This window comes from Talpa europaea (genome assembly GCF_964194135.1).
Source record: "Talpa europaea genome assembly, chromosome: 1".
Classification (NCBI taxonomy): Eukaryota; Metazoa; Chordata; class Mammalia; order Eulipotyphla; family Talpidae; genus Talpa; species Talpa europaea.
The window spans coordinates 4,186,747-4,204,673 of NC_140073.1; the positions used below are offsets into that span (position 1 = coordinate 4,186,747).

The 17,927-nt window shown below is 68.0% G+C and overlaps 1 protein-coding gene across 3 annotated transcripts; it reads left to right on the plus strand.

Moving 5' to 3' along the window:
- Positions 1–1,464: 1,464 nt before the first annotated feature.
- Positions 1,465–17,781, plus strand: LTBP3 (latent transforming growth factor beta binding protein 3; the record flags this gene model as incomplete). 3 transcript variants are annotated; one of them, XM_084255111.1, is made up of 28 exons in its annotated part: positions 1,465–1,789; positions 4,484–4,813; positions 4,951–5,153; positions 5,280–5,385; positions 5,532–5,624; positions 5,787–5,909; positions 6,360–6,518; positions 6,606–6,791; positions 7,296–7,312; positions 7,390–7,462; positions 7,627–7,725; positions 9,550–9,675; positions 9,761–9,892; positions 10,019–10,147; positions 10,369–10,491; positions 10,760–10,882; positions 13,443–13,565; positions 13,776–13,895; positions 14,968–15,096; positions 15,383–15,550; positions 15,713–15,796; positions 16,107–16,235; positions 16,301–16,438; positions 16,528–16,668; positions 16,786–16,944; positions 17,034–17,114; positions 17,181–17,312; positions 17,458–17,781. In XM_084255111.1, the coding sequence occupies 28 exons, from the start codon at positions 1,465–1,467 to the stop codon at positions 17,607–17,609; spliced, it is 3,903 nt and encodes a 1,300-aa protein (XP_084111237.1). In that variant the 3' UTR covers positions 17,610–17,781. The 3 variants fall into 3 exon arrangements, with proteins under 3 accessions (XP_084111237.1, XP_084111238.1, XP_084111239.1); XM_084255112.1 differs by lacking the exon at positions 7,296–7,312 and having other exon boundaries at positions 6,606–6,805; XM_084255113.1 differs by lacking the exons at positions 7,296–7,312; positions 16,528–16,668 and having other exon boundaries at positions 6,606–6,805.
- Between the last annotated feature and the right edge of the window lie 146 nt (positions 17,782–17,927).

The following is a 17,927-nucleotide window of genomic DNA, read 5'->3' on the forward strand; positions in this document are numbered from 1 at the left end:
AAGGCTCTCCCTCAGTCCCCCCCAAATTACCCAAATCTAGCCACCCTCAGAACAAAACCAGTTCCTTGCACAGGTGTGTCAGAGACATGTTTCTCCCCCCTATCCCACTGTCCAGTCAGGCGGCCACCCGGGGCCGGCACCCACAGGCGGGTCCAGTGTCATCCTGTGCCCTGCTCTGGACCTGCCCCGGCCACACCCACCCCCAGCTGAGCTCTGTAAGTCAGAGGCTGAATCCTGGGGTCTCCCCGCCCCCTGGGCACAGTCTGGGCCCCGGGCAGGGCAGCCCTCCAGGGTCTCCTCTCTAGACCAGTGGACAGGCCTCACTGCTCTCCAGCCTTGGCCAAACTCCCCAGCCCCTGCCAAACCCCTGCCCGGCCCCACGGTGCCCCTCCTCAGCCCCCTGGGCCCTCAGGCAGCACCCCCCTCCTCCCGGCTGTTAGCCTGGGAAGGGGGCCAGGCCCTGAGCTCAGAGCTTGGCGATTCCAGAGTGTCTGAGGCCCAGAGCCAGGCCCCGCCAGCCCAGCCAGACAAGGCCAAGGGGCGTGGGGGGGGGGTGCAGGGTGGGCACCAGGAAGTCATTTAGGGGGGGCTTGGCAGGGAGGCTGGATTTCCAGTCTGGTTCTTTCTGTTTCTCTCTGGGCTTCTTCCTGGGTCCTTCTTCCTGGCTCAGTGAGGACTGAGCCCCAGGCCAGAGGGCGGCCCCCCTCGAGCCCAGTCCTGTGAGAGGACTACGGAGACTCGGGAGCGGCGGGGTACGCCGCCCACCTGCGCACCGGCCGCTGGGAAGGGCGCCGAGGCCAGGGCTCCCGCGCCGCCTGGTCCCCCGGGGCCCGCGAGGCCGGGGCGACGTCGGGGGGCCGCCCCCAGCCTCGGCTTCCCGCGGGGAGGCGGCCGGCTGCCCCGCCCGAAGGAATCTGGCGGCCGGCCCGGCGGTCCCAGGTGAGGGCCCTCTGGCCCCGGCCCAGCGCGGCGGCGGCGGCGGGTTCCGGGGGGGCGGGCACGCGGGGTGGGGCGCCCGGCCTCCCCCCGCCGCGCGCCCGCGCTCCTCCAGGCGGCCGCGGCGACGCTTTAAACCGAAGAAAAAACTGTCTCCCTGGCCCGGGGCCAGCGTCCCAGCCCCCTCGCCGCGCCGCGCCGGCAGCCGGGGAAAACAACTGCTCCCTTCTCCGCGCCGCCCGGCCTGGTCCCGCGCCCGCCGGGGAGGCGCGCAGGGCCCGCCCGCCGCCCGCTCCTCGCCGCGCCGCCCGCCCGGCCTCCGCGCTCCCGCCTGCGCCTCGGGCCTGCGCCGGCCCCGGCCCGCCCGGCGCGGGGCTCCCTCCGGCGGCGGCGGTTTCCGGGCTCCCCGCGCCGGCCCCCCTCCCCGCGCCCCGCGCCCCGCGCCCGGCCCCCGCGCTCCCGGGGCTCCCCGCCGGCCGGCCGGGACCGGAGCCCCCGCCCGGCGCGCCCCCGGGACCGCGGCCGCGGATGCGCGGGCCCCGCGGGGCGGCCGGCGGCCCGGCCCGGGAGATGCGCGGGCCGGGGGCGGCGGGGCTGCTGGCGCTGCTGCTGCTGCCGCCGCTGCTGGGCCCGCGCGGCGGGGCCGAGGGGGGGCCGGCGGGCGAGCGGGGCGCCGGCGGGGGCGGGGCGCTGGCCCGCGAGCGCTTCAAGGTGGTCTTCGCGCCGGTGATCTGCAAGCGGACCTGCCTCAAGGGCCAGTGCCGGGACAGCTGTCAGCAGGGCTCCAACATGACGCTCATCGGCGAGAACGGCCACAGCACCGACACGCTCACGGGCTCCGGCTTCCGCGTGGGTGAGGGCCGGGGGCTGGCGGCAGCGCGGCCGACCCGCGCGGCGCGGGGGGAAAGCGGGGCACCGGGCGGAGCGGGGCCTGGACGCGAGACGGAGGCCAGGGGTACAGAGAGCCGAGCTCGGGGGTCCTGCGGCCCCCAGGACCTGGGGGGCTGGGGGGACCGGTGCTCTGGGACCAGGGCCGGGAGGGCTGCCTGGAGGCGGGGCCTTGCTCTGGAGGTGAGGGTTGAGGCCTAGGGTGTGGGCTCAGGCTGGGGTCCCGGGATGCCGGCCTCTAGGAAGGTGCTGGGCTTTGAGAGGGCGTGGGGGTCAGCACACAGGGGTTGACAGGGGCAAATATCTCCTCCCCCACTTCCCCAGACACAGACTTGCCGGAATAAACAGGAAAAGTCTAAAATGCCTAAAGCCAGGCGTGCCAGGGGCAGGCACCTGCCTTCCGTGGGAGGAGCAGTGACATCAGGGCAGGGGTGAGGGAACTAGTGGCGGGCAAGGTCTGGGAGGGGAGGGTTTGGGGCCTAAGAAGTGGGATGTAGGCCTGGAGACAGGGGCTGGTTTGCCGCCCCCCATAAGCTCTCAAGGCTCTGCCTCAGAAGCCCTCGGGATCTCCCCGACCCACCCCTCTGACTCCCTGATGACCGCCCCGGTTCCTCCAGAGCCCACCTCTTCCCCAGCATCGCTCTTAACAGGGCCAGGCCTGGGGCTTGGCTTTCCTCCACAGGGCCCTGCGGGCCGGGCTGAGGGAGGTGTCCCAGCAGTAATTACCCTCCTGGACAGGGTAATTAGGCCAGCCCAGGATGGCACCAGCAAAACAGCCCCTCTTACGCATTCCAGCTCTCACATACCACTCACAGACCTGAGGGACCCCCAGTGTGGCTCGCAGAGCCCATAGAGGGGTGTGGGGGGCACAGGGGCACGCATGGGCTCCGGAGTGGCAGGCTGTGATTGTGTCTTTCTTTGTGTTGTTATCTTGGTGCGTGTTTCCAGTCACTGTGGGAGTGTTTATGTGAGCCAGTGTTGGTGTCAGAATGAGTGTGTGCGTGTGTGTTGGAGAGACGAGATGACTATGCTTGTGAGTATTCATGTGCCCGGCTTCTCAGGCCCCCCGCCATCCTGTCGAGGTTGCTGTCTCCATCCGAGCTGCCCACATCCCCCAGGCTCAGTGCCCAGGCCACAGTGGGCGGGTGTCACTGGGAGGTCACCCTCACCGCTACGGGTGACTCACGCACAGGGAGGCAGGAAAGAGAGGGTCCAGCCCCCCTGGCCCGGGGCACACTTCTTTTACCCCGTGTCCTGCACGGTCAGACTGGACAGGATGGGTCAGGCAGGGGTGCTCTTAGGAAGCCCTGACCCCCACCTTCCAACCCTGGAAAGTGAGGGCAGGGCTGGGGCAGGCAGGAGAGGGGCCGGGGCTGGCGCCTGAGCCCAGGGCCCCGCTCCAGGTGGGGAGGGAGGGAACTCAGGGAACAGTGTGTCACATCCTCTGGCCCAGCCACACCCCTGCACCTCTGCTGGGGCCCAGAGCTGAGGCAGACCCGGCCCTGCCCTGCTGAGCACCGTTTTTGGAGGGAGACAGACAGACATGAACATAGCTGAGTCAAGTGCCAGGCAGAGCTGGGCCGAGGGTGGGCACGCAGGAGCGGGAGCAGGGGTGAGTGGGACAAGAGGACAGGCCCTTCCTGGAGGAGCTGAGACCGAAGGGATAAGGCTGGACATGTGGAGATGGGGTGGCATGAATACAGCTGGGGGGCAGAGGACATGGCCATTGCAGGAGGAGAAATGAGGCCTGGGGTGCAGGGGAAGGAGCTGGGGGGGTGGCTGAAAGGTTGTGTGGGTCCTTGGAGCATCTTGAACCTCTGGGCAAGGAAGCCAGTGGGGGCTGGGGATGTAGGGCTCTGCCAGGAGGCTGGCTGTGGTGGACTCTCCCGGGTGCTGGCCTAGGACGAGCTGAGGCAGGGAGCCGCGGGGAGCCTGGGTGGCCAGGCCGGAGGCAGGGGAGGAGCAGAGGGCAGGGGGAGGAGGGGAGACGGACTGGGGAATCTGGTCAGAGGCCGCCGCTGGGCAGGGTGGGGCAGGAGAGATGGCGCCATGACTGACGGCCGGCAGGGGTTCCCCGCATGGGTCCAAAGTCAAGAGGCGGTGGAGGGGTCAGGACCTCCACTTCTGACAGCGCCCCCCGGGGTGGAGGGTCCCGGAGAGGCGGGGCTAGAGATGTGGCCTGTGGGCAGTGGCCGGGGTGGGCCCTGGCGGGCGGCCCCTACAGGGAGAGTCTGGAGGGGGCTGAGGCCGCGGGAGGATTTAGAAGCGGCGGCTCCGAGAGACATGGCACCTGCAGGGAGGGCTGGGGCAGCTTGAGGAGGGAAGGCTCTTCGTGGTCATCCTCACGGGCTATTTACCAGGTGCCCGCCGGGCCGGCCCGCGAAGGGCTGCACAGACCCCGTGTAAGACCCGGCGGCGGCTGGGGAGGGGCGTGTGGGCCACGGCCGGCGCGGCCTCCTGGCTAGGATCGAGCCCAAGACCTAAGACAGAAGCAGGGCAGGGCGGGGCCGGGGCCCGTCTCCCCGCGTGGGATGCGCCAGGGCCGGGGCTGGGCGGCGGGCAGGGAGCAGCAGGGGAACCGCGAGACGAGACGTGAGTGAGGGGCTCGGCCTGGGGGCGGGGGCGGCGGCCTTGGCCCTGACCCGCCTCCCCTCCCCAGTGGTGTGCCCCCTGCCCTGCATGAACGGCGGCCAGTGCTCCTCGCGGAACCAGTGCCTGTGTCCCCCGGACTTCACGGGTCGCTTCTGCCAGGTGCCGGCGGGAGGAGCCGGGACGGGCACCGGCGGCTCAGGCCCCGGGCTGGGCCGGGCCGGGGCCCTGTCCACAGGTGCGCTGCCGCCCCTGGCACCGGAGGGCGAGGCTGTGGCCAGCAAGCATGCCATCTACGCGGTCCAGGTGATCGCAGATCCGCCCGGCCCCGGGGAGGGGCCCCCTGCCCAGCATGCAGCCTTCCTGGTGCCCCTCGGGCCAGGACAGATCTCGGCGGAAGGTACCAGACGACGGGCAGACCCGGGCGGCCGAGGTGGGCGGGCACTGGGGTGGCGGGACCCAGGCGGAGGCCAGACCCGGAGGAGCGGGCACCGCCACCGGCAGGGCAGCCCTGAGGCCCCCGTGCCCCGCCCCCAGTGCAGGCCCCGCCCCCCGTGGTGAACGTGCGTGTCCACCACCCGCCGGAGGCCTCCGTGCAAGTGCACCGCATCGAGGGGTCGCACGCCGAGGGCCCGGCCCCCTCCCAGCACCTGCTGCCGCACCCCAAGCCCGTGCACCCCCGGCCGCCCACCCAGAAGCCCCTGGGCCGCTGCTTCCAGGACACGCTGCCCAAGCAGCCTGTGAGTGGATCCACGCTGGGCTCGAGCTGCCCCAGCTCATCGGACTGCTCAGCAAGGGGGTCCGCAGGCGGAAGGGGGCCGCTGGGGTCAGGGCATCCTGTGACACCCCCCCTCTGTGTCCCCTAGTGTGGCAGCAACCCCCTCCCCGGCCTCACCAAGCAGGAGGACTGCTGCGGCAGCATTGGCACCGCCTGGGGCCAGAGCAAGTGCCACAAGTGCCCCCAGCTGCAGTGTGAGTGTCTGGGCTCATGGGGTCCCCCCACCCCCTCTGATGGGGCCAGTGCAGCCTCAACTCCCCAATTCCCCTCTACACCCCACTCTGCCTCTTCCTGCAGGGGCCCCAGTGTGCCCCCTTGCCATGCTCTCCTCTCTCTGCAGACACAGGGGTGCAGAAGCCAGGGCCTGTTCGTGGGGAGGTGGGCACTGACTGCCCCCAGGGCTACAAGAGACTCAACAGCACCCATTGCCAGGGTATGGCCAGCAGGGGTTGGGGGAGCAAGCCACTGTCACTGGGGGAGGCCCCAGGTGGGTGAGGGAGGAGGAGGGGCTTGGGACACACCCTGAGGTTCTTGGAGCAGCTTGCTGTCGCCCCGGGGCCCCAGACTGGGGGGACCAAACTCCCACTTATCGCAGACATCAACGAGTGCACCATGCCGGGCATGTGTCGCCATGGTGACTGCCTCAACAACCCTGGTTCCTATCGCTGTGTCTGCCCACCTGGCCATAGCTTGGGCCCCTCGCGCACGCAGTGCATTGGTGAGACTGGGGGTGGGGAGGCCCTTGGGTCCCTGGGGGGGTCATAAGGCATGGTGGGTGGGGTAAGGCCCCAAGCTGCAAGGATCAGAGGTCACCAAGGTCAGAGTGGGGTCATAGGGTGACTACAGCAGGACCAACACCCAGAGCAGATAGGATGAGGGTCAGAGGTCACGTGAGGTCACCCGGGGTCAGGTTATATGGCGGCAGGGTCATATGAAATGAAGGACTTGAGAGCTCTAGATGTGAAGTCTAGAGTAGCAAGAATCAGGGGGTCAGTGGGTTAGTCGTCACGGGTGTAGGGGTCACATGACTTCAGGGTCATATGTGGTCAGGGTATACCTGCGGAGCAAGGGTTGTCTGGGCCAGAGAGGCAAGGTCTGGGGCCCCTGGGAAGGGGCACGTGGGCAGTGTTGAGAGCCAGATGCCCATGCCCACCACTGGCCCCCGCAGCAGACAAGCCGGAGGAGAAGAGCCTGTGCTTCCGCCTGGTGAGCCCCGAGCACCAGTGCCAGCACCCGCTGACCACACGCCTCACCCGCCAGCTCTGCTGCTGCAGCGTCGGCAAAGCCTGGGGCGCCCGGTGCCAGCGCTGCCCGGCTGATGGCACTGGTGAGCCTGGGCGTATGGGGACAGGGCGGGCTGTCTGTGTGTCTGTCCAGGAAATGCTCACTTTTCTACCCCTTCCTCCGGCCACAGCTGCCTTCAAGGAGATCTGCCCAGCTGGGAAGGGGTACCACATCCTCACCTCCCACCAGACGCTCACCATTCAAGGCGAAAGTGACTTTTCCCTTTTCCTGCACCCTGATGGCCCCCCCAAGCCCCAGCAACTTCCTGAAAGCCCCAGCCGGGCGCCGCCTCCTGAGGACTCGGAAGAAGAGAGAGGTCTGGTGGACCCCTGCTGGCCCCTGGTGGACGTGAAGCCCCTACACCCACAGACAGCACCTGAGCCTAACCCCTACCTCCTAATCCTGGAGCTAACCGCTGGCCCTCAGAGCTGACCCGCCGAGAGCCAAGGCTGGGACCTGGGGTGGAAGCCTTGATGTCACTCTCTAGAGGACTAATCCCCCAGATCTGTTCTTCTGACTCCAGGACCCTTTTGATTTTCAAACCGGGCCATTGCTGCAGCCCAAATGCTGCCCCTGGATCTGACCTTCTGACCCCGACCCAGGAATTTGGCCCTGGGTGTGACCCACCTTCACTCCCCAGACCTGTTCCCCTGACCACTAGTCAAGCCCCTCCACCCCACTCCAGGCTCTGACCCCCGTCGCCTGGCCCAGGGCGTGACTGCTGAGCTCTAGAGGTCCTACCTGGGGTCCCCCGCTGCCCTCCCAGGCTCAGTTCTCTTCTCCCAGACCAGCACCTAATGGCCCCTGTCTTCCCTTTCAGGGGTGAGCACGGACTCAGTGAGTATGAGCGCCCAGGCAGGAGGGGTGGGGAGCCTGGGGAGACAGAGGGTTGGTTCACCCCCTGTCACCCGCAGCCAGTGATGGAGGAGCAGCCGTCGCAGCAGAGCCACCCTCCGGCCACCACCGCGCCCGCGCGGCCCTACCCGGGTGAGCTGGGCGGGCGGTCCGGGCTGCCCGGGGGACGGGCGGTGCACAGCCTGGGCACCAGGGGGCGGTGCGGCTGGGTGAGAAGCACCCAGTGGGCGGCCTGGGGGAGAGGGGCTGCACTCCCGGCCTGTTCTCCCCCCGACGGTGTGCGCGGCTGCCCGCAGAGCTGATGTCCCGGCCCTCGCCGCCCACCATGCGCTGGTTCCTGCCCGACTTCTCCCCCTCGCGCAGCGCGGTGGAGATCGCCCCAACTCAGGTCACAGGTAAGGCCCGCCCGCCCGGGCACACTCTGATAAGCCACGCCTCTAGCTGGGTCTTTTGCCTTCCCTGCCCCCTTCAACCAGTCTGCCGCACTAAGGCTCACGAGGGCACACTGTGCGCCAGCCCTGGGGGGGTGTGGTTGGGGAGACTGGGGACGCCTCTGTGTGCAGAAGCAACCCCACTGTGCCCTCAAATAATCCGGGCATTACGGTGGTCGGCCCAGTCTGAAAGCATTCATTCATTCATTCAGCAAATATTTATTGAGGCCCTACTATGTGCCAGGCACTGCTCAGGTGCTGGCCATACAGCAGGAAACGAAACAGACAAAAATTCCTTGTCCTTGCAGAGCAGAGAGACGACATATGAGTGTTGTCATGTATCTCAAAAAAGCTATGAAAAAATCAATCAAGGAAGGAAGGACATGGGGGGTGCTGATGCTCAGGGTGGCAGGGAGATGGGGCGTAAGGATGTGGGAGCTGCTGAGAAGCGGGGCAGGGTGGGTGTGCAGGTTGAGCAGGAGCCACCGCAAGTGAGGTCTGGGCTCAGGCGTGGAAACATGCAGCTCCGGAGCGGGTGGGGGGGTGGGGAGAGAACCACACAGACCAGCACCTCCCACTAGGGGAGGGCAGGCCACAGAGTCCACTCTCGAGGCTTGGTTTTGTTCCCAAAGGCTGTGGGAAGGGACTGCGGGGTTTGGGGCATCCTAATAATTGCTAGTTATGTCTGAGCAGGGCCCCGTGCCAGACCCGGGCTGAAGATTCTCACATATTAAACATCACTTAGCCTCAGACTCAGTGAAGCGGGCACTGGTCGTCTTGGTTTCCAGCTGAGAAAAGTGAGGCTCAGAGAGTTTCAGTAACTCGGCCCAGGGCACACCGCTGAGCCAAGTGCAAGCCCACATCTGTGTGAACTCCACAGCCCCCAGAGCTGCCAGCCTGGCCCAGTGAGACACGGAGCTGAGCAGAGCTCCAGGGAGAGGGCGCAGGATGCCCTGGAGGCGAGCACAGGCTAGGACAGAGCAGTGACAGGCCTGGGGACCGTGACAGTGTAGAGGAAGATCCAGGACCCTGGGGAGGTTTCTTAGAGGGGCGCTGAGGACACTGAAGAGGCCCTCCAGGCAGAGAACAGCCTGCAAAAGGCCCGGCCACGTGTGCGTGGTGTGGGCAGGGTGGAGCAGCAAGGCCTGGGCTGCAGGGGGAGGGCAGGCAGGGGCCCAGAGGAGGCAGGGAGTCCTGGGACTTGTGACTAAGGGGTGGGGAACTCTGAATCTGGCCACCTGTACACCCCCCAGGGGCAGGCCAGGATTCCCAGGAAGCTGGGTCCTGCCTGCCCTGGGGCGCACGGAAAGAAAGCATTCACTCTAGAATGGGGTCCAGGTCCCTGAGGTCAGGAGTGTCAGGGGTCACTAAGCTAGAGGGTTTGGGCATGAAGGAGGCTGCAGGGTTTTAATTATTGGGGTGACTGGGAGGAGGGGGCTTCAGAGCCCCTTGGGTCAGGGCATTGGATGACTGAGGGACCCTGAGGGCTGTGGCTGAGTTTGGGGTGACTGGAGTCAGGTGGTGGTAGGGGCGCAAGGATGAAGGCTGAGAGCACGGAGGGGACAAGACAGCAGTGACAGGGAGCTGGCGGGGTCTTCTCGGTTTGGGGCCATCTGGTCAGGATATGGGGGGTATGGGTTTGGAGGTGAGGAGAGCGCAGGATAGGAGCGGGGTGTCCCGGGACCAAGGTCACGGTGTGGCCAGCTTCGGGGTGCCGTGGTCATTCGGCATGGGGTGCGCCGCCCTCCCCCGGGCGCGGGCGCCCAGCGCTGCTCTCCGCTCCCCCAGAAACCGACGCGTGCCGCCTGAACCAGAACATCTGCGGCCACGGGGAGTGCGTGCCGGGCCCCTCGGACTACTCCTGCCACTGCAACCCGGGCTACCGCTCGCACCCGCAGCACCGCTACTGCGTGGGTGAGCGCGGCGGCGGGCGGCGGGCGGCGGGGGTGCGCCGGCTCGCGACGCCCCCGTGACGCGCCCCGCCCGCGTGTCCCCCCAGACGTGAACGAGTGCGAGGCGGAGCCGTGCGGCGCGGGGCGCGGCATCTGCATGAACACGGGCGGCTCCTACAACTGCCACTGCAACCGCGGCTACCGCCTGCACGTGGGCGCCGGGGGGCGCTCGTGCGTGGGTGAGCGGCGGGCGGGGGGCGGGGGGCGGGGGGCGGGCGGCGCCGCCGAGGGCAGGGGGCAGGGGCCTCCCCCGCGCCCCGCGCCGCCCCGGCCCGCGCTCGCGCCCCTCCCTCCCTCCCGCGCAGACCTGAACGAGTGCGCCAAGCCCCACCTGTGCGGCGACGGCGGCTTCTGCAGCAACTTCCCCGGCCACTACAAGTGCAGCTGCTACCCCGGCTACCGCCTCAAGGCCTCCCGGCCGCCCGTGTGCGAAGGTGGGGGCCCTTCCAGGCCCGCGGGGTGCTCACCTGGCCCTCGGCGCGGGGCGGGGCGGGGCGCCCGGACGCCGGTGTCCGGCCAGCGCGGGGCCCCTACGGGAGCCCCGAGGGTCGGGCTCGCCCCGCCGAGCGGGGGCGGAGCGGGGCCGGGGGCCCTCCCCGAGCACCGGGCGGGCCACGCCGGCCCCAGACGGGCCCCTCCTCTCCGTCCCGCGCAGACATCGACGAGTGCCGGGACCCCAGCTCCTGCCCCGACGGCAAATGCGAGAACAAGCCCGGGAGCTTCAAGTGCACCGCCTGCCAGCCCGGCTACCGCAGCCAGGGGGGCGCGGCCTGCCGCGGTGAGGGCGGGCCCGGCCCGCGGGTCGGGCGGAGGCGGAGCCTCGAAGGCCGATTGGGGGGCTGGTCCCGGGGCGGCCCGCGCGGAGCGCCGGGGTCCCGCTGGGGCGGGGCGGGGGCGCGGCTGGCGGCGGCGAGCGTCTGCCCCGGGCGGGACTTCCCGGGAGGAGCGGGGTCCGCCCCCGTACCCCGTCCCGGCTGAAGCGGACCCCGCCCCGCACGGCGCACGGTCCCGCGGGGCGGAGACCGAGGCGAGCCTTCTCCGCCCAGACGTGAACGAGTGCGCCGAGGGCAGCCCCTGCGCGCCCGGCTGGTGCGAGAACCTCCCGGGCTCCTTCCGCTGCACGTGCGCCCAGGGCTACGCGCCCGCGCCCGACGGCCGCAGCTGCCTGGGTAAGCCCCGCGCCCGCTGCAGCCTCCCACCGCCCCCCGCCCCAGCGCCCCGGCCGCTGCGGAGCCCGAGGGGCTGGGCCCGAGGCAGCCTGTTCACCGGCCCGTTCGCTGCTGATCCGCTTGTTTTCTCGGCGAACCGGCCCCAGGAAGGGGCCACCAGGATTTCCACCTAGGAAGGGTTGTAGAGGGCAGGGCTCGAAGCTGCGTTTGCAGGGCTTGAATTTGAAGGGGGGGGGGGAGCTATTAGAGCATGGGGAAGAGTTACTGTTTCCCCGCCCCCAACATTTCTTCTGCCCTGGGAGGTGGGCTAGGGGCTGGGATCTGAGAGGCTGGACGGGCTGTGCTGGGAGCTGTGGCCTGGTGAAGCTGGGCTGGGAGGAGGGAGGCCTGAGCGGTCGTGAAGGACGGGTAGGAAGTAGCCAAGCAGAGAAAGGGCAGCAGGAACAGCACCCAGGCAGAGGGCTCAGCGCCTGCAGACTCGCAAAACCAAACAGCATGCAGGAACCCTGGAGGTATAAGCAGGGATTGGGGGCCGAACCTGACTGCTGAGCGGCAGGCCCCCACCTTTCGGAGGGCCCCCAAGCTCTGCCTAGGAGGTCAAGCCTCATCCTGCTGGTGTTCAAAGGCACCTGAAGGACTTTAAGGGGAAGTGACAGTTTCACCACTGGCTTTAGTTTTCTGCTGCCAAGTGTGGACTGCTGCTGGGGACTGTGGGAGAGGCCTGGGACGGCCGTGGCCGTGAGAGGAGAGGCCTCCGGAGGGTCACAAGATGATGTGATATTAGCAAATTATTAGATCACGTTACCTAGACTTGCTAACCAGATGTTCAGGTGAAGGAAAGAGTCGAGTGAGCACCCTCCAGGTGCCAGTTTGGGTGACTCAGTGGGTGGTGCATTCTCTGGGATGGGTACCTCCCCCCGCCCAGGGGGCGCATATTTGGAAGACACTGAGTTTCCAGTGGCTGGAGAGACCAGCAAGGGGGGTCCATGGGTCGGGACCCTTGGGTCAAACACACCAACTGGAACCATGGACCTTAGGGGCTGTGGAGCCTTGGGGTGCACCTGTTCAGCCTAGGAGGGAGCCTCGGCAGGGCCTCGTGGGTGCTGCCATATCTATGATGGGGGGGTAGAGGTTGGAGACCCAGGGGGCAGCAGCTGAGAGGCTGGGGCGCAGAGGCTTCCAGGGCCACAGGGGGTGAACTGAATGCATCCATGAGGTTCCCGTAACATAAGAACTAATAGGTGAGGGACTCACTTCCTGGCGATCCGGCAGGGTGGCCTCTGCGGCTGGATGGGAAGCCGAGAGATGCAGGCAGCCAGTGAGGAAGAGCGAGACCTGGGGTCACCAGATGGGTCTCGGGGCCCAGACTGAGGAGTGGATGCGAGCAAGGCAGCGAGGGGAGGGCAGGCAGCTGGGAGAGGAGGAAGGGCAGAGGCAGCCAGCGGGGACAGAAGGTCACGTCTTGCTCTAATGTGAGCAAGAGGGATGGATGGAGGTCAGAGTTGCAGGTGGTGGGGAATATAGCTCAGGGGTAGAGCATTTGACTGCAGAGTTGCAGGTGGTTAAAGATGAGCCTCAATTCTCTCAGTAAACAGAGAAGTGCCTAGAGGAGGGGACCTGTGTGCAACTGTCCGAGGCCCTGGGGGCTGCCTAGGGGCCTCCCAGAAGTCCAGACTTGAGGCAGGGAGGGGCGGCTCTAGCCACTCGGGGGTCTGGCCTGACGGGGGCCAGAGGGAGTGGCCCAGGCCCCAGTGTGCTCAACTTGGCAGCTGGCTCCGTCCCACTCAGCATCTGGATTCCAGAAGCCCAGAGGCAGAAGGAGAGGATCACGGGCCCCTTAAGATAAGGGGGGCGGGAGACTTGGGAACTACAGAGCTGGTGGGAGGGAAGCAGCTGCTGAGATGCCCACAGTGGGGCAGTGCTGAGGGCCCAAAAGTGCCATGTCCTGAGCGTGAGGGTCCCAGAAACTGAGGGGTCGAGGAGTGCCAGGTCCAAGGCTGGGCCTGCCTCTGCTAAGTCCTAGGCTAGGAAGAAGATGGGAAGAGTGACTCTGGAGGTGGCACTGGCAACAGAAGGTGGGGGGGCTGGCAGGGGGCCACCTGCCCCTCGGAGAAGTGTGGTTTGGAAGGCGGCAGGGGTGCAGGGAACAAGCAGCTTCCAGCGGCGAGGCCTGCAGACCAGCATGCACTCCAGGGAGAGCCAAGTGCCTCTGCCGCAGAAGCAGTTCTGTGCGGTGCTCAAAGCCACGGGGGCTAATTTACCCGGGAAGAAGGGAGCCACGTCAGCTAGGGACAGGGGAGAGCAGAAGTGAGGGCAGCTGGGCGCACAAGGAGAGGCAGTGAGGTGGGTGAAGGATGGGGACACCAGCTCTTGGCATCAGCCTGGGCACCGGGCCCCTGCAGCCCCAGAGCGTGTTAGGGAGAGCAGGGGGAGCACCCTGTGCGTCTCTCTGGCCCTGGCGTCAGCACTGGGGCCCCTGCTGATGGGCAGCAGTGGGGAAAGGGTAGCAGAAGCCCGGCACCACCCATCCTGAACCTCTGCTGCCCCCTGTGCCCTGCAGATGTGGACGAGTGTGAGGCTGGGGACGTGTGTGACAACGGCCTCTGCACCAACACGCCAGGGTCCTTCCAGTGTCAGTGCCTCTCTGGCTACCACCTGTCCAGGGACCGCAGCCGCTGCGAGGGTGAGGGGGGCTGGCCTGTTCCTCCCTCTCCCAGGTCCCCCACTGCCCGGGGACTCCCTGTGAACAAGCCAGGCACAGCCAGCCCCCCATCCAGATCCACGATGGGGCACGGGGTACCGGCCTGAGACAGGGCTTTGGGGAAACACTGGCAGGCTCAGGCCCCGCGAGTGGGAGCAGCCCTGAGATTCTCTGCCTCTTTGCTCCCTACAGACATCGATGAGTGTGACTTCCCTGCAGCCTGCATCGGGGGCGACTGCATCAACACCAATGGCTCCTACCGGTGTCTCTGCCCCCAGGGCCACCGGCTGGTAGGAGGCAGGAAGTGCCAAGGTATGGGGGTTGGCTGAGAGCTGAGGAGGAAAGGCAGAGAGTAGTCGTCTCCCAGCCCAGCTATTGAGCTGTCTGGGTCTCCATCTGCCCACCCTCCCATCCCTCTGTCCTCTCACGCATCCTTCCACTTTCCATCTAGAAATAACGCTAATAATGACATTAGTGATCAGCGGATGCTTCCTATACACGGTGCTGACCGCTTTATGGTTATTAGTAGATTCATCTTCCCCAGCAACTTGCATCGTCTGCATTCATCCCCTGAGAAGTGACTGTGCACCGACTATTTGCCAGGTTCTCTGCTCTATGTTACATACTGAGCAGCGACCTCAGGCTCCCAGCTGCGGAAGGCCAACATGTAAACCGATTCTCACGGTTCAGGGTGCTGGGTGCTGAAGAGGTCTGGTTCAGTGACTAACTGCCAAGAAGCGACAGCTGAATGGGGACTTGGAGTGTAAACAGGGTTCCCTAAGGCATAACTTGGTCTTCTAAGCACAAAAAAGCAGGGGATGGCATTTCAGGCCCCAAAGAACCAGATTTCTGATTCACAACAATCAGAAATCTGGAGGGAGCTGGTTGTGTTTCTAGGGGTGAGTAGCAGCCTGTGTCCTGACCACAGTTGGGGGTAGGGGTGGGCGTTCAGAGTGGAGTGATGAGATTGAAAGTTGTCAGGGGCCTCCCCTGGTGATGCAGCGGTTGAGCGCTGGTTGCGAGGTTGCCCGCAGCCTCTGCAGCGCCAGTTCATTCCCCGGCCGCCGGCGAGGGTCTCACCAAAAAAAAAAAAAAAGAGAAAAAGAAAAAAAAAGAAAGTTGTCAGGAAAACCAAACTGAAAGCCCTCAAATGCTGACCTGTTAGGACTCCATTCTGGTCAGTGGGAGTCACAGAAGGTTTTATGAAGAATAATCACTCCTGGGGTGAACCATCTATCACAGGCACAGACAGGTGCGAGTGGCCTCCTGCTGTGCGAATTTTGAAATCAAGTGGAAGTTGAGGAGCAGAGCTCATGTGAGGCCCTAGTACACCCCCAGGGAAGGGCCTGTCTCCCTGCAGCTGACCCTTCTCTCGCTCCCACAGACATAGATGAGTGCAGCCAGGACCCGGGTCTGTGCCTTCCCCACGGCGCCTGTGAGAACCTACAGGGCTCCTACGTGTGCATCTGCGACGAGGGCTTCACGCCCACCCAGGACCAGCATGGCTGTGAGGGTGAGTGCGCTGCCCGTCCCCCAAGCCAGATCACCTGCTCCACCTTGCAGCTGTGGTTAACCATGTACTCTGGACCCACTGTCTGAATCCCAGGGCATCTCTTTTGCCAGGATGTCTGGTGGGGGCAGCTCTTGAGGGAGGGCACCGAGTGCCACAGCAGGACCCGGCTTGGCTCCCACAGGGCAACTGAGTGGCGCCAAGGAATGGGGGAGGGGGGCAGCAGAGGGATGAGGGTGGTGGGTGGGCCGCCCGCAGCACCCTGAGCACCCTCCTGCTCTCCCCTCAGAGGTGGAGCTGCCGCACCACAAGAAGGAATGCTACCTTAACTTCGACGACACGGTGTTCTGCGACAGCGTGCTGGCCACCAACGTCACCCAGCAGGAGTGCTGCTGCTCGCTGGGCGCCGGCTGGGGGGACCACTGCGAGATCTACCCCTGCCCCGTCTACAGCTCAGGTCAGGGCCCGCAGGCCTTCCCCCTCCCGAGCCTCTTCTCCCCTTAAAGTCGGAGCCGGCCCTGCCCGGGGAGGTGGGAAACGAGAGACTCCGACCCGAGCCTGCCGGCCCGCCAGCCGGCGCTCAGTGCAGCCTCGTTCCCTCCCCGCCCTCGCCCCGCAGCGGAGTTCCACAGCCTCTGCCCCGACGGGAAGGGCTACACCCAGGACAACAACATCGTCAACTACGGCATCCCCGCCCACCGCGGTAAGCCCCGCCCACCGCAGTGAGCCCCTCCGACCCCGCCCCCCGCCCCTCAGACAGCCGTAAGCCCCGGCCCCGCCCCTCTTGGCAGGCGCCCCGCCCACCGTGGTAAGCCCCCCCCCCGGCCCGCCCCACTAAGCCCCGCCCCCAAACGCCTCAGCGCCGGAAAGGGCCGCTCGCGCGGCGCGGGCTGGGCCCGGCGGCCAGCCCCGCCCCGCCCCGCCCCGCCCCGCCCCGCCCCGCCCCGCCCCGCCCGCGGGGCCCGAGCGGCGCGCGCAGGTCCAGGCCACGCGGCGCGGCTTGTCACGCACAGACATCGACGAGTGCGCGCTGTTCGGGGCGGAGATCTGCAAGGAGGGCAAGTGCGTGAACACGCAGCCGGGCTACGAGTGCTACTGCAAGCAGGGCTTCTACTACGACGGCAACCTGCTGGAGTGCGTGGGTGAGTGCGGCGCCCCCGCCCGCCGCCCCGGCGCGGCCCGCTCCGACCCGGCCTCCCTCCCGCAGACGTGGACGAGTGCCTGGACGAGGCCAACTGCCGCAACGGCGTGTGCGAGAACACGCGCGGCGGCTACCGCTGCGCCTGCACGCCCCCGGCCGAGTACAGCCCGGCGCGGCGCCGCTGCCTGAGCCCCGAGGAGATGGGTGAGGCCGGCGGCCGGCGCGGGAGGCGGGCGCGGCGGGGTCCGGGCGCTCCGTAACCGCCCCGCCCCGCCCGCCCGCCCGCCGCGCAGACGTGGACGAGTGCCAGGACCCGGCCGCCTGCCGCCCCGGCCGCTGCGTCAACCTGCCAGGCTCCTACCGCTGCGAGTGCCGCGCGCCCTGGGTGCCCGGGCCGTCGGGCCGCGACTGCCAGCTCCCGGAGAGCCCGGCCGGTGAGGCGGCGGGGCCGGGGGCGGCGCGGGGGCCGGTCCGCCGGGAGGGGCGCCCGGGGCGGGCGCGGGCGGCCCCCGCCGGCCCGGGGCTCCTCCCACACGCGGGCCCCTCCGCAGAGCGCGCCCCGGAGCGGCGGGACGTGTGCTGGGGCCAGCGCGGAGAGGACGGCATGTGCGCGGGCCCCCTGGCCGGGCCCGCCCTCACCTTCGACGACTGCTGCTGTCGCCAGGGCCGCGGGTGGGGCGCCCAGTGCCGCGCGTGTCCGCCGCGCGCCGGTGAGGCGGCCGGGAGCGGGCGGGCCGCAGGGGCGGCGGGGCGGGGGCCGGGCTGCCGCGGGCCCCTGACCGCCCCCGCTGCCCCCCAGCGTCCCAGTGCCCGACCTCGCAGAGCGAGAGCAACTCCTTCTGGGACGCGAGCCCGCTGCTGCTGGGGAAGCCCCCGCGAGGTGAGTGGCGGGGCGGGCGGGGCACGGCCCCGCGGGCGGCGGCGCTGACGCCCGTGCTCTCCGCAGAGGAGGACAGCTCGGAGGAGGATTCGGACGAGTGCCGCTGCGTGAGCGGGCGCTGCGTGCCGCGGCCCGGCGGCGCGGTGTGCGAGTGCCCCGGGGGCTTCCAGCTGGACGCCTCCCGCGCCCGCTGCGTGGGTGAGCCGGGCCGGGCCGGGGCCGGGCCGGGGCGGGCCGGGTGGGGCGGGGCGGGGCCCGACCCTGGAGCCCGCCTCGCCGCCAGCTGAGGGGCCGCGCACAGGGCGCCCCCAGCGAAGTCCCCGTCTGGCGCCCCCACCTGCAGACATCGACGAGTGCCGGGAGCTGAACCAGCGCGGGCTGCTGTGCAAGAGCGAGCGCTGCGTGAACACGAGCGGCTCCTTCCGCTGCGTCTGCAAAGCCGGCTTCGCGCGCAGCCGTCCGCACGGGGCCTGCGTGCCCCAGCGCCGCCGCTGACCCGCCGCGCCCCGGCCGTCGCCGACGGGCTTCCAGCGCCTCGACGCTAGGGCGGCACTCGGCCTCTCGCTTCTGCCCCGACGAGGGGCTCGGACCCGGGGACTCTCTGGGACTCGCAAACCCTTCCCGCGCCCGGTGTCCCAGGGCGCCCCTACAGGCTCTGCCCGGTTCGGAGGCAGACAGGTCTCTGGGGCGGCTGCTGGCCTTCCTCCCAAAGGGCCTTTTCTAGAAACTGATAAATCACATCGCGCCTCTTTACTCTTGGCTTCTGAAGCAAATTGATGTTCTGTCCGCGGGGGGCCCGGACTCCGCAGGGCA